At 33.0% G+C, this 14,843-nt stretch overlaps 1 protein-coding gene across 1 annotated transcript in view; it reads left to right on the forward strand.

The window, feature by feature from the left end:
* The first annotated feature begins 38 nt into the window (after positions 1-38).
* The window catches only part of LOC148620077 (adhesion G protein-coupled receptor L2-like), a 32,499-nt gene continuing 17,694 nt past the window's right edge, over positions 39-14,843 (forward strand). The window contains exons 1-11 of the mRNA XM_088580656.1: positions 39-2,112; positions 5,477-5,569; positions 7,438-7,557; positions 8,370-8,666; positions 9,516-9,836; positions 10,513-10,578; positions 10,927-11,043; positions 11,413-11,519; positions 12,216-12,374; positions 12,903-13,004; positions 13,801-14,011. Of these exons, the coding sequence (XP_088436782.1) occupies positions 5,515-5,569; positions 7,438-7,557; positions 8,370-8,666; positions 9,516-9,836; positions 10,513-10,578; positions 10,927-11,043; positions 11,413-11,519; positions 12,216-12,374; positions 12,903-13,004; positions 13,801-14,011 (1,555 nt within the window). The 5' untranslated portion in view covers positions 39-2,112; positions 5,477-5,514. The remainder of the gene's footprint in view (positions 2,113-5,476; positions 5,570-7,437; positions 7,558-8,369; positions 8,667-9,515; positions 9,837-10,512; positions 10,579-10,926; positions 11,044-11,412; positions 11,520-12,215; positions 12,375-12,902; positions 13,005-13,800; positions 14,012-14,843) is intronic.

The following is a 14,843-nucleotide window of genomic DNA, read 5'->3' on the forward strand; positions in this document are numbered from 1 at the left end:
ACGTGTATTTTCTAAATTGCCCTTAAGGTTCTCCAATATACTAACGAAAAAAAAGAGTCCTGTCCCGGAAGTAATATAAAAATAACTGTCCTTACGGATAAAATTCACCATTTCTTTCAATCAAACGAATAAAAAATATAGGTTCAGATTACGTTACAGTAAAAATAAATTCATTTTTTTCTGATAGTTTTCAAGTCTTTCTCTATTTTCTTTTCTTTATTTAAAGAAGTGAATGTGATGTTTTAAAAAAACTTCGGGAAACACGTGGATGTAAGTACGTGTATCTCCACTGTTCCACTGTCGCTGTTGCCAAGAACCTAACCCGCCTTGGAAAAAAAATGAAACTCCGATTACATTATCAAAATCGAAGCATAGCTCTTCTAAGATAGGAAAGGCAATCATTTACTTGCTTTGAATTTGCAGCTGTCGTCTGAATTTTGTTTACGTCACATGATATGAGTAAAATATTCCCACCATCCGTGGAGAACTGTAATATTTCCGGTATCTGTACAGATAGATCTAACCGACCAAAACTGAAATGGATGTTGCTAGAGAAGACGTTAAGGGATAAAAACATGTAAGTTATTGCAAAGTGCTATAAAGTTATCGAGCATTTTGAGAGCGAGGGGATAGGTTGTATGGGATTGGAATATTTTGGGGAGGAAAAATGTCAACTTATTCATTTATTTAAAAAAAACTCCCCCATTAATTAACAAGACATATTTTCAAGTAGAAATATTGAGTTCGCTTGCTGCTTAAATATAAATAAAGATGTTGCACTTGCAAACCAAAAATTTTTCATCCGGATCAATCCCCCTCTTTGAAATGTCCGATATTATTTTTACGAGTCTCGCACAGACGGTACATGTATGGTAAAGCTCACGGTGCTCGCTGATTTAGGCATTGCCTACTCCATATTATATGTATTGCTATTTGATAGTAGTTAATTAATTTATTCAAACAAACATGCAACAACATGGATTGTGCAGTGGTAATAGGGGATGTAAGTCTCGTCACGTGAATCCGTGGCTACATGCGAATGGGCCCTTATCTATCATTTAAATGAATGGAGATTCGTCATTATCATATCATTGGGTTCAATATTGAAAAGAAAGATATCTTTTTGCGTAAAACTACTGATAAAAAAATAAAAAAAAGTTTCTAGTTATACTATACAGGTTAAAAATGTTAAGAAAAGCATAAAAGCATAAAAAACTGATTAAAGTGAACCAAGAACTGAAAAGCCAATTTCAGATCTATTCTAAACATTCGTGATACATGTAAATGTTGTAAACGATTCAATAGCTATTACAAACCAATCATATCCAAACAGCGGCCCCATCGAAATTGTGACAAAAACGATGATTCGAATGTAACCTAATTAATTCAACTTCGTTTCCTAAAAAAAAAGGTGAAATGCAAAAATTTTAAAATTGAAAATTGAACAAGAATGAAAGCAAAACTCTATAAAAACTTAAAAGATAATCATGAAAAAACATTATGATCATTTCAATTTGTGGCAAAATACTAAGCTATTCTCGAGAGAAGCTCCCTTCCGTTTGGCCTCTGCTCACAAATCATTTACTCTGGCCATACACGATGCTACATGTACTAAATCTTATGAAACTGAAAATATAAATTATTCTAAAACATAATACGAGCACCTTATTCCTTGCAATAGGAAATCAACTAAAATGTACCTGCATTGTTTTCCTTGCCTTTTGCTCACACTTTTAAAAAGACTGCATTAATTATACCCATTTTTATATTTGTTGTAAATGTTATACATGTTTGTAAACGTTCGATGGATAAATTTGCAAACAACTTAATTACAAAATATTTGTAAACAAACTATTTAATGAGCGGTGAAAGTCCTTTTTGTGTTGTAAAATTACGATGCCAAGCAATCGATTTTTTGTGTGTGTATTGTGTATTCAACAAGTTCAATAAACTAGACGTATTGATCGGCTATGCTTCCAATAACTCAGAATGTTCGAATATTTTCTTCGACAGTGCTGACATATTTATTTTTTCCGGCTTGATTGCGTACATCGAAGTTAGAAAATCATGTTAAGGAAATAAAATAGGTCGAGAAACGCTTTATGGCCTGAGGTAAGTTCATATAAATCTTAGAGTTGGCTATTCCAGGGAAAGACACCGCATGCTTTTCAGGGTCTATAATGTTTTTAAAACGTACAATGAATTACATGTTGCACGGAAACTATACACACTGACAATTTTCATTTCAGTATTAGCGTTGTGTGAAGTATTTCATCGCCTGATTCATTTTTTTTAACTACATAGAATATGTGGTAATACCAGCTCTAAAACTAACTATGCGTACAAGTGTACAATACACAGGTGCCAGATAGAGGTCTTTGTGATTTAGACACAAAACCTTTCATGTTATGGCCCAATTAACTCTGTTTTGTATGAGGAGCTATTTGTAAACAACTTTGAAAGCATACATAAACATGTAGAAGAATGATTTAAATAAAGGTTGGACCAAATGAAATCGCACATAAAGAAAGCAAAGACGAAAGCAAAAAAATGAAGAACATGAGAAAAAAAATAAATAAGAGAGGAAACAAGAAACAAAAAATGAATATTAAAAAAAAAGATAATGATACCGAACATTTTGCTTAGGCGAGCGAATCAAGTATATTGTACATGCTGCATTGAAGGTCAGTTTGACCTGTTGAAATATGAAATTAAAAAAAACGCATAAAGCCGAAACTAAACAAAAGATGACGAGGATAACGGCCCTAAATCAAAGCCAAACCCAAGGTTTTAGTAATAAACCGCACGGAACCAAACAAAAACAATGTCATGTAAACATTCATGTAAACTTCCGATGTACAATAGTCCCGAGGAGTACATGTGCACGTACATGTACATTACGCTATCAACTTGGTTGAATATATACCAAATAGTTTACCACAAATATGTACATATACTTTTAAGGGTAAAACGTGTGTGTTTTCTGGTACAATGACACAGCTTTAGGTTAGGCATCGTCGGAAATCTCAATGCCCTTAATGTACATGAACGTTAACGTCACGTCATGCGATCGTTGACCCCTTTTTTTGTAGCTATATTGTACTCTGCATATCATAACCTGTAACGTTTATAGTAGAGAATATGATAATTGGTATTTTTTCAATTCGTATTTTGTAGTATCCATTTAAACAATGAATTACTGGCACACCCATATTTTGCGATAATGAACGCTTGACGTTTTGACTACAAGTGATAGAACATGGTCGACGTCAGCAGTTTACATTCAGGATAAAAGTGTTTTGTGTAGCAAAATTATCAGGGTGAATTTCAACTGGTCAAATCTATCAAATTTGTATTTACCTGAATTTGCTCACTTCAAAAAGGGCATCTAAAAACAAATACACTGTATATACAAAAAGGGCTCTACTTGACTCTATCAAATTAAATGTAATAAACCAAAATAGTTTTTTTTTTCTAAATTGTGATGAAGTCCAGTAAGGCAAACCTCGGACCAATAACTACGCCAATATGGATAACCTTACGCAATAATATTTTAAAACACTTAAAACATGATATCAGATGCACTGAGCTGCCGTAATTGTAAAATATGTATTACAAGTCATGCATGTACACTGTAAAATCACACTCTTAGTAGACCTATATTCTCATGAACCAATAAATATTTTTAAATATATGGATTATAGGCATGTGTGTATTTTCATCCTTATCCGTCTAAAGCCCTATTTTATGTGATCTTATATGATGTGCCTTATAAACTTCTCCAAACGGTATACGAACAGAAACACTTAGTGGTATATCTGAAAAACTTTAAGTGTGAGTACTGCACTTAAAGCTTTCAAATTTATTTGTACAAGTTATCGATCGTACATGTACAAAACACTCTCGTAAATAATATTACATGTATCTAATTTTATAGTGTAAATGTAAAAACATCATTTTCACGAGAGAGAATAACATGTACATGAACATGCATGTGAACGCATACATGTAAAAATGACAGGAGTTTTCACTAGTTTTTAATAGGGATTTACATCTCTTCCATAGTCATATCTTATTTTCGTGCACATATATTCGTACAATGCATGATGCTTAGATAAACCAATCATTAACCCCTTACTGCAAATGCTGAGATTTGTACTGCCTTTTGCTCTTAAAACGTTTATTATCCATGACCTTTCTTGATGTAATTGGCTTCAAAATCAATAAAGATTCGAGTCTTAAAGGAAAAACCAACACACTTATATCCTGGGTTACGTAATGCTTTATTGCCGTAATTTAACATCTTGTTGCTTCTTGCCGATGGCTATGAGTCAATAATGTAGATTGATTAAGTGGATGGAAGCTTTTTGTACAGTACATCGCCATATAAGCATCATTCTTATATTAAAGTGAGATTATAAAGCACCTTTAAATGATAACGGTACATGTAACAATTGTTCGTGGTCTTCGTGAAAGCATGAATTTAAATGCCTCGTAAACTGCAAAATATCCATTAAAAACAAGCGTTGTTCTTGTGAAACCGGCAATTTTATATCTTGCATAAACAAAATGCTACCGTGACTAACAAAATGTACCACGAAAATTGGAACCAACGGAAAAATAGTATTTCATGATCGCTTTATGTAAGAGGTACCTATATAGAAGTAATAAGTCGGTGTTCATTGTAGTTTAAAGGGTGCCAACATTAAATACATGTAATTATACATGCATGTACGTTTACATTTTATGATTTTTACCTCCTTTCAATTGATTGATATATTTACATGTACTACATTACAGTGAAACCTGTCTTTACCGAATCCATTTTGGATTTTAAAATTTGTTACACTTAGTTTTAGACTGTTCTTTAGCTTACAAGATTCGGAATACATTTAAATCGATGTAAAGGGACTTTAAGTAGTACTCCAGCTAAGAATCATGCAAAATGTGATGGGTGAAAAGTCTACATATTTTTATTTTTGATATTATGTTTGAATTTCCATAGTCTACAGAAGTTAGCGTTCGGTTTTTCATATAACCCGTGTTATTATGAGATAAAAATTATATAGAATGCACTGTAGATTGCAAAATTAAGGGCGATAACTCTATAAATGACAGTCAAATACCATGGAATCTATTAAAGTTTTAATGTTGATTATCTCCTAAGAGTAGGCAGATTTGAGTGAATAATTACACGTTTCACTTATAGACCTATAAAACAACTTAACAAAAATAAAAATATGTAGCCTTTTTTAGGTGTGTAACATTTTACAGATTTGCATGATTCTTACAAAGACTACTACTTAAAAGGTTAAGACAGGTTTTCGGATTATTCAAGTTTTCGTTTTCGACAGATTTCACTTTACTTTTCACTGTTTCCTGATACTCACACGGACTGTTACTAAAAAGCAAGAGTTCTATCTAACTGTCCCTTTGATTAATTGAAGTTTGAATATTTTCATCCATCTTATTACAGGAGATGACATTCACCATCATTTAACCTGCGAGAATAATATGGAAACATTGCACGTAACGCTTGTCTTATGCCTTGTTGGTGTAGTGCAGTTGGGTAAGTCATGATAATTGAAATACATGTAAGTGAATGTATACATGTATGTGCAGATTTAAATGTATGTTTTATCATAGACTCAAGGGATATGATTACGTTCTTGGGATGACACAATATTATATGACCTATATAATACTATTATATTGAAGAAAACATAATATAAAAACAACAACGACAACAATTTACCAGTGAGTGAACATTGTAAATATTGACTCGCACTAAACGAAAATAATTTGATATTTAAACAATTTTGATTTTGTGATCATTGTATCTTTCACCACAAATTGTTACTTTGTTTGCTCTCCTTGATTGGAGAAGAAAACAAAAATCTACATGTACATGTAGGTATACATTTGGGTTAACGGTACGTTGGTCAATGGAGACAGCATAGCCGCAAATGTATCACATTAAATAAATATCTTATGCACATGTGCTGTGCATGTACGGTTGAAATCTCATCCGCATACCGACCAGCCGCATCTTGATTTACTGCAAATGTTAAAAGCAGGGCCGTAGCCAGGTTTTCTGAATAGTGGAGGGGTGGTGCTGATCACTGATAAGCAATTTTACTTGGCTATTTGGTATGATTTCACTTTAATTAGTTAAAACTATTGTTTTTTGCTTTTTGTTTTTGTTTTTTGTTTTTTTTTAAGGCTAGGGCCTTGAAAGGTTTTACAATAGGTGAGCATAACTCTTTAAGGATCCACTTATACCCGTGCAATGTGCAAATTTGCATATAGGTACCGAGAACAGTACTTAGATGTGTAAAAACTTCGAAATATCGAATATACAGCTGCTCTAATGTTTGTGCAGTTGTAAAATGCTTTAGCATGGGCCATTTTATTTTCTATGTGTGTGTTTTATGCTTGGAAGATATAAGGTATCGCCTGAATTACTTGCTGGAATGATTGTTGTTTATATTTAATGGGTCTGGATCTTCTGAAGAAATCCACAGAAATATCAATTGACCCATGCCTGAATTGTGCATTGTATGAGAAACATACATTCATTAGAATGGGGTACCAAATCGAAGAAACTTTGATATCCATAGACTATTTGTGGAAAGATTTGTTCGTATATATAAACATGTCTTAATCAAAAATCACAATAAAGACATACTAAACTGTTATGATGTTTTACAGTCTAGAGTTAAAAGTAAAAATCCGGAAATTAGTTCCAGCTTTTATGGTGATGACGTCTCTTATGCAAATATCAGTAATTAGATACGGACGTGTTTCCAAAAGACGGGAAATATCATTGAAACCTGTTTTTTTTTAAGAAAAAAAGAATTAATTATTTAATTAATTAATTGTATATGTACTAGAGTTTTACAACTGCATACAATCTGAATGCGGAAACTAAAGCGGTTAATGTGTTTACCTTTCAAATACAAAACCATGTAGTTCTATAGGAATATAAAGGGAATGGATTTATGGTAAGTATGTCAAAAAGACAAAAACCCCACCGGGATGAAAATTGTCTGCTCAAGGCTACAGATTGGTCCTCAATAAACGACAAGGAATCCCTCATACATGTACCGCCGGGCGGATTGCACCTCGCCTCAAAACTACATTATATACAGGTACTGCGAAATACTTGCTCCTGTAGATTCCAAAAACATAAAAGTAAACTGAAAATTAAAAAAAAAACGAGACATATAAAGCCATAAATTCCTGACTTTGGACAAATACAAAAAAAAATGCGGGGTACTTCAACAAAGTACTTTAACAAATGAACTCTATCATATTACAAACGTCGTTTGTATGGAATCAAAGTGTTTAAAATCAGCTTTTTAGAAAACTTTAAGCAAACTTTATAATCGTAATTTCATACATTTCACAAAATTGTTTTCGAATATTTTTGAACAGATTATGGGAAGAAATCATGCCTGAAAACTTACTACAATCTCCCGAAATGTATAAATCATCCTGACGGGTATGGCTGTGACTGCGGATCTGGGTTCAAATGGAACACAGAAATGTGCATGTGTAAGTTTATGTACAGTTTTGTAATGATAACATAATATAATACACCTAAAATGGAAAATGTAATTGTACAGTTCTTAAGTAGCAGTGTTTCTAAGTTTCTAAAAATCAGACAGTAGTTGATTCATGCATGTCAAAACACCACCAAAGTCAGTTTTATTCCTTGTTCAGAAATAGTTACTGATCACATTACAAGTCTTAGGTTTTCATTTGGTGGTTGCGCTTTTGAAATGAAAAACCATATAGATTGTACATGAAATTTGTACTTTGCAGAGTTATTGTTCTTGAGTTGGCTTCATTTTGGTTGATTTTAGTGGGTGATAAACGTATGATTTTCTGAAAAGTGAAAATCTGAATGCAGAAAAGATTGTTGTTATGTGAAAGTATAGCATATGTAGACTAAAAAAGCATCGTTTGTTTGATGGGTTTTTCATAAAAAATCACTTTACCATTGGCAGTGTCTGAACTTTATGTGGAGTGGTACTCAAGTCTACAATATACATGTAAAGTATGTTCATGCTTAGTGAACAGTGCTCATTTATTGCCTATATCATTTTAGCACATTTTGATTTAAGTGCATTTTAAAATGACTGATGCCTAATATTTTTTTATGAGTCAACAGTGTTTTATTAAATTTACATTCTGCTACAAGTAGTGCAAATGACCTGTTTAATCAAACAATATACATTGAATAACAGCCTTTGTATTTTGCCTTACTCAACCGAATAGCAAAACCAAATATGGCAGCCGTTTTCCATTTTGATTCTCATTTGCATGCATATCGCACGGTTCTTATACATGTGCGTGCATTTCAGCTACAGCCATTGACTCCAGATTCGTCTTCGAAGACCGGGTGCCTATACGGTATACCCTTTTACTCGGTAAAGCTTTCCCAAGACTCAAACGATGTACAATCGCTTTTTGGATCCGTGTTGGTGACAACGAGAAAGAGAGCACAGTCATGTCCTACCAACATAGCAGGAAGCAGAACTTGTTCCGGTTTTACCAGAGCGGAAAACTGCACCTCCGATTCTGGACGGTAACATTGAATTCTGGGATTAGGTTGAAGGTCAAGCAGTGGACGCATGTTGTTTGGACGTGGGATTCATCAGGTTTGTATATGCACATGTGCATGTCCAAGTTACTGTATACATGTATATGTACACGTGCACGTGTACGCGCAGAAAAAAAGTAAAACACTTGTTCACGTGTATATACATTCAAAATAAAAAACCCCTGTTAAAACCATCACATCAAAATGTGAGAACGATTAGTATGTATCCTAGATACATAAATATCGATGATTTGACTTATTTTAGTATATACACGTATCTGTTATTAATATTATATGTACAAGATCTCTCATGCGCACCAACCGAAACTGTGTCGTAATCTATTTTTGAAATAGGCAAATACCTTTGTACGGTTGTACGGTTTCCATAATCGTATAGTGATGGAAAGGGTATAGATTACTTGTCAACTAATTAAAAGCTTGAATACCGCTTTATTTCCTTCATTTGTAGCATTCTTAAATACTCTCGAACACTTTAATATATGCTTCCTAAATGCATTTCGAAGAAACATTAAACTAATTTGATTACGTGTTAAGTAGTCCTTGGACAATTTGGAATTTCTGAGGCCATTCGTGTAGCTACATGTAGGTTCATGGTAATATCAATGTATTGTATGACTTCACTTGATTGTCAAACTTTAAACAGCGTGTTGTGTATCTATTTATTTTATATTTCAGGACCTTTGATTTTCTTTTATAATTGTTATCAAATACATTTCCTGTAAACAATGTATGCGTTCGTGTATGTATACAAACTTTTCTTACATAGTCTAAAAATATATATGTCACAGTTTTTAAGTTGCATATTTTATAGGCGTCTCTGGGCTACATACGTACATATAACTACGTTTATGATTAAATATATTCAATATAGTTAAATTTATTTTAGATGGGTCTTCTATATTCTATCAAGATGGAAAACCTATCGCATTTAGCAGCCATGCCGAATTAAAAAAGCCCATTCCGGGAGGTGGCGAATTCGTAATGGGACAGTCTTCGAGACAACCAAATTTTACTTTTAACTCCAATTTAGCCTTTGTTGGTGATATCAGTCACCTGAATATTTGGAACGACGTAAAGAATCCAGAAGAGGTCCAAAATATCCATGTATCATGTACATATATGTATTGTGGAAACGTAGTCCAGTGGGCAGATTTCAGGAGCGGTACAAGAGGTGCAATGCGAATGAGATGGCCTTCTGGAATATATGGTATGTATAGAGTATATCCATCTCCCACCAAGCTGAATGCACAATAAACATGTATATATAAGTAATCAAATGGCAGAATGAACGGAAACTTTAAAAATGCTAATTATATAGATTTAAAGGTGATTTATATGTATTGCAATGTTCTTGTATACAGTGGACAACAAAGCAATTACAGCTACATGCATTTATTTTTCTGACAGTGTACATAAAGCATTAGTCCCCTATATGACCTGTTTTACCACCAGCAGACAAAAGTTAGGGAGTATATAGAAATCATATATCTGTTCGCTCGTCTGTACATAAAAATTGTAGGCGCAACTCCTCCTAAACAACTCACGGGATTTTCATAACATATTATTCGAAATTTAGGCATTTGCATAGATTTGCATGAAGTACATGTAATATTAGTATTACTGTCAGAGGACACCAAAAGGAGATAATTAAGCTAAATGTTTTACATTCAACGATTAAGTCCACTTGAAGCGAGGATATCCTCCTTGTGAACTTGCTCCAACACTTTGAAGGATTGAAGTAATTCAAATACTTTTGGTATGATGTCTGTCTTCATGAAAGGAAGATTTCTGCTTCATTCGAATTACTGGAAGTTTGGCCTGGATAAAAACGGCGACGGGCTTATAATGGCTTACGTACACATAGCTGTATACTTTCATTTCAGACAGGGAATGCTTTTCTGCCAAAATTGGGGCTTCCAGTTGTAACAAACACTGCAGTGACGTTATAGGTATGGTGCAATTAATATTTCAAATATCATATAACAGGATAAAAAAATATCGTCTTTTAAAAAGTGAATGTACAACCTGCAAGTAAAAAAAGTGCTCTGGAAATCATTGGCATTAAGAGAAACCCAAAATTCACAGGCAGATATAACTTGCATTATGATGATTTGCATCTGGTGACCCCATTACTAGAGCTAAACAAATACAATGTATATACGTTGGAGTATGTTATAAAAATATACGTGGTACATGTACATGTATAGAAAATATATTTAAAAGCATACACCTTACATGTACTTTACCCCTTGTATGTTATGATCGTGAACTCTATGTTTTGACGTTTAAATCTATAGGCGCCCAGTGCAATGAGGAAACGGTTGAAAATGTTATATGGGAGCGAACACCAGCTGTTAGTACCATTGCTGTACCATGTCCTGGCATAGAAGAAAAAGAACTACTGCTAGTACATGGTAATTTCTTAAGTTTTTGGTTGTTGTTAAGTCGCGTTAAATTTACCCCTCCTTTTCCAAATTTATGGTATATAAACGTAAGAGTAATAATGTGACCCTTTGTGCACCGACTTTTTTGGCTTCTTGTAGTAAATAAATAACATTTTCATTTCAATATTAAGAATGTATATATACATGTGTATATATATATATATATATATATATATATATATATATATATATATATATATATGTGCTAATACATGTGGTTTGTAGAAAGTATAGCAACGTGAAAGCTCTGAAAGGTATGCTGCAGCAATTGTTTATATGATCTGAGATTAAATATACATGTGTAAGAGTCAAACTTGAACTTCTGTATCACTTGTCTAGCAAACGCCACACGAAGCTGTAATAGAACTGAACAGAACGAAGGCCTTTGGAATGAACCTTATATTGACGACTGTATATCGACTGAACTGAAGGAATTGAAATTTAAGGTAATCTAAACACGTTAAAGCTCGCATAAAAAAGATTCTGGAGGTACTTTAAGGTTGTGTGCACTAAAGTACGTGGCCTTTATTTGATATGGATTCTAACTTTGGTAGTTTTCATTGGTTATTTTAAAGGTTTGAACAAAACGACGGGTAGTTTGATTGATTGTAATTAAAAAACGGTAACCACTGTAGCGCCTTCTTAGGCCAGTCGCCCCCTCCTTTCGGAAGTTCTTGATCCATCATTGAATCTGCTCAATAAACCCCACTGTAAACGGCTTAACATTTAATTCATTTCAGTTAGTCTTCAAAAATGTACATGTAACATATAATACGCCAGGCAGTTCCATTTTTGAAATACATTTAAATTGTATCTTTCTCTGTAAAACATTAAGATGTAAAAACAAATAATACTAATGCAATGAACTAGCATCTCTTTGCAAGCTTTCACAAGTAATTACAAATTACAAAATGTAAATAAAAAAGCACAAAGACTTAAATATCTGTCAAATCATTTAAAAAACCTACACAATGCCTATAAAATCATACTTTCAAGTGCCTTTCAACTCGAGAAGAGTAAACATGTTAACTATACAAGCAAGGGAAATATATTGTAATAACATTTATCACACAAATATATGACATTTAAATTATTGAAAAAATATAAAACAAATCAACTTGGAATCTAATTATCACTTTCAGATATTGGACTCATTGTCAGGGCCATTTATAGAAGAGATATCGATATTAGAGCTTGCAGATCAGCTTCTCAACCATACCGCTGTAAACATATATAAGAACCCGATCGATATTGCGACTGTTATAGATATGTTAGAGGTTATTGTCAATACGCAGGCGGAGGTATTTATTTTTTCCTATATTTACATTTTGTATTAGCTCCTGACATTCTTTATGAATACTTAAACAATTGCTACAGTATTAATTCATCCTGAGAAAGACGTTAATTAAGTCGCTGAATATTGGGAAAATCTATAATTCTACTGAGCGGTGTAAATTTAGAAGCACGCATGGTATAGGCTTTAATGAATCGAAAGGGAGACCTACAATGTATCAATGGCTTTGTTAAGCAGGATAAGTTTTCTTATACATTCTTGTAACTGAAGACAAATCTAAGTACAGTCATGCGTTTCAATTTTATGTGGCAAGATATTCAAATTTTATACCGAACATGCGAGGCTAACGATAGAATTCAGAGTATCTAAATAATTGGTCGCTTAACTGAACGATAATGTGATCAAATAATAGGGAAGAGTCAAAACTATAATTTCAGTTATTATAACTAAATTGGATTGCATTGCTGATTGTTGTTTAGTGTACCTAAATCAATCATTTATACTTTTTTCAATTTTTTACCTTAACTTTTTTCAGGCTATTGTTTTGGACAAAGAGATGTTAGATGATGGCGAAAAACAGTTTGAGAGAATCGGAGTTATTTATCCCACAGTAGAACAAACAAATACATTTTCACAGGTGTGTGTGTGTGTGTGTGCGTGTGTGCGTGAGTGAGTGATTTTGTTAATCAATAACATTTTTACCATTGGAGATGCTCATACATGCACAAACAACTAGAAATTGCACTGTCACCCAACCATTTCTGTCAAACTTGAAAGAGGAGACACGGTTCAAGTCATTATGTAAAAGCAATATACATTCCCTCCAACAGAAGCTGGGCAATATGATACAGAAAGAGTAACGGACTGACGGACAACGTGATTGCAATGTAAAATATGGGGGTGTAAATATAAATTTATGATACTTTCTGTACTTTTGTCATTTACTGTTATATTTGGAAAAAAAATGATAATCAGAAAATATCTAGAAATCTAGGAAGGGAGTGAGTAAGATAAACTTTCTTAATCAAACTGCAATAAATACACGATTTTGATGCAGGATTACCCTCACTATGCTTTATGAAAAAAGGGCATTTTAAGAATAATGGAATATAAACATGGATTCTCTCGGTTTTTCACTTTTTTTCGAAATGAAATACACTGTTGTGTGTGTATGTGTGTGTGTTTGTCACCGCTCATACATGTACATGTATATGACGGAAATCAGTGGTTTCGACAAATTTAAAGTACATGTAATTGAAAGCAGAATATGTTAAAACTGCTATTAAAATGGGCTTATTTATAAATGTATCTGGTAAGCCTGCACGGAAACTTTTGTCTTAAGTATCCACTCCCGTTCAAAAAGAAGTATAGCTACGGATATACTCTTTACTTGATATTAAAAGATGCAGTAAAAATTCAGTGTGCTTTTATAGATGATAATCAGCACCGTTGACAATTTACTGCGAGGAAAGAATGACGTCGGCTGGAATAAAACCAAGCCAGCTGGGGTAGAGGGTGACCATTTACTGAGCGTTATGAAGAGGTTTGCTGATATTATTGCAAAAAGTCTTGAATATCATTTCCATGACAGACTGGTTAAAACTTATGAAGAAGCTGATGTGATCATAGCGAAAGAAAATATAGGTATGCAATTTATGTATACTTGTAGTTATTCAATATTTTTTCTTGCACCTACATATAGGCTTTTACTATGCAAATCATTCAAATTCAATTAAAGTGCCACAATAGGGACGGAAAAACGGCCAGACATTTTGAACACTGAAAACAATTCACATGGTTTAATTAAAAAAAAAGTTTGATTTGCAGGAAAATGCATTTATTATTTAGATGGCTCTTGATAAGTTGATTTATGTCTTGTACGAAATTTTGAACATGCCCAGTGTATTTTGGTAGTGAATTACGTTACTTCTGGACACCCATGTTGAATAATAATACTTTCATCATACAATTATTCAAAACTGCGCTTCAAATGACATCATTCGACAGATAAATAATAAAGTCAAAACACGAAACAAATATTTTGTTCAGAAATTGTTATCTTTTTTAAGATACTCTATATTTTATAACATCTAGTAAAAAAATAATAAAACAAAATGAAATTGAAAACAAATTTCCTTTATTATTCTTTGGAAACATAATTAGCAAAAGAAGAGGGCCAATTTAGCAACGTATTTCCATTCATACATCTTTTAGGTGATACATAGAAAACAATTGTGCCTTCAAATCCAATTGGAATGTTTATAATTAGCTAAGCGGGAATGACCGACTTTGTAACGTAATTCACTTGTAACAGTGTAATATATAACCCATGGCTTTCTCATGCTTTAATTGGAACACATAACAGAATTGGAAGGTTAAACACGAAAAACAACTAATTGCAATATTTTGGCAAGTAATATTAAACAAAAAATCGTATCTGTTAAGTTTGTCATTTTTATATACGCCACGTGAAGAA

The sequence above is a fragment of the Perna viridis genome, chromosome 4 (assembly GCF_037379345.1).
Source record: "Perna viridis isolate PV_CMFRI_1.1 ecotype Kerala chromosome 4, ASM3737934v1, whole genome shotgun sequence".
Classification (NCBI taxonomy): Eukaryota; Metazoa; Mollusca; class Bivalvia; order Mytilida; family Mytilidae; genus Perna; species Perna viridis.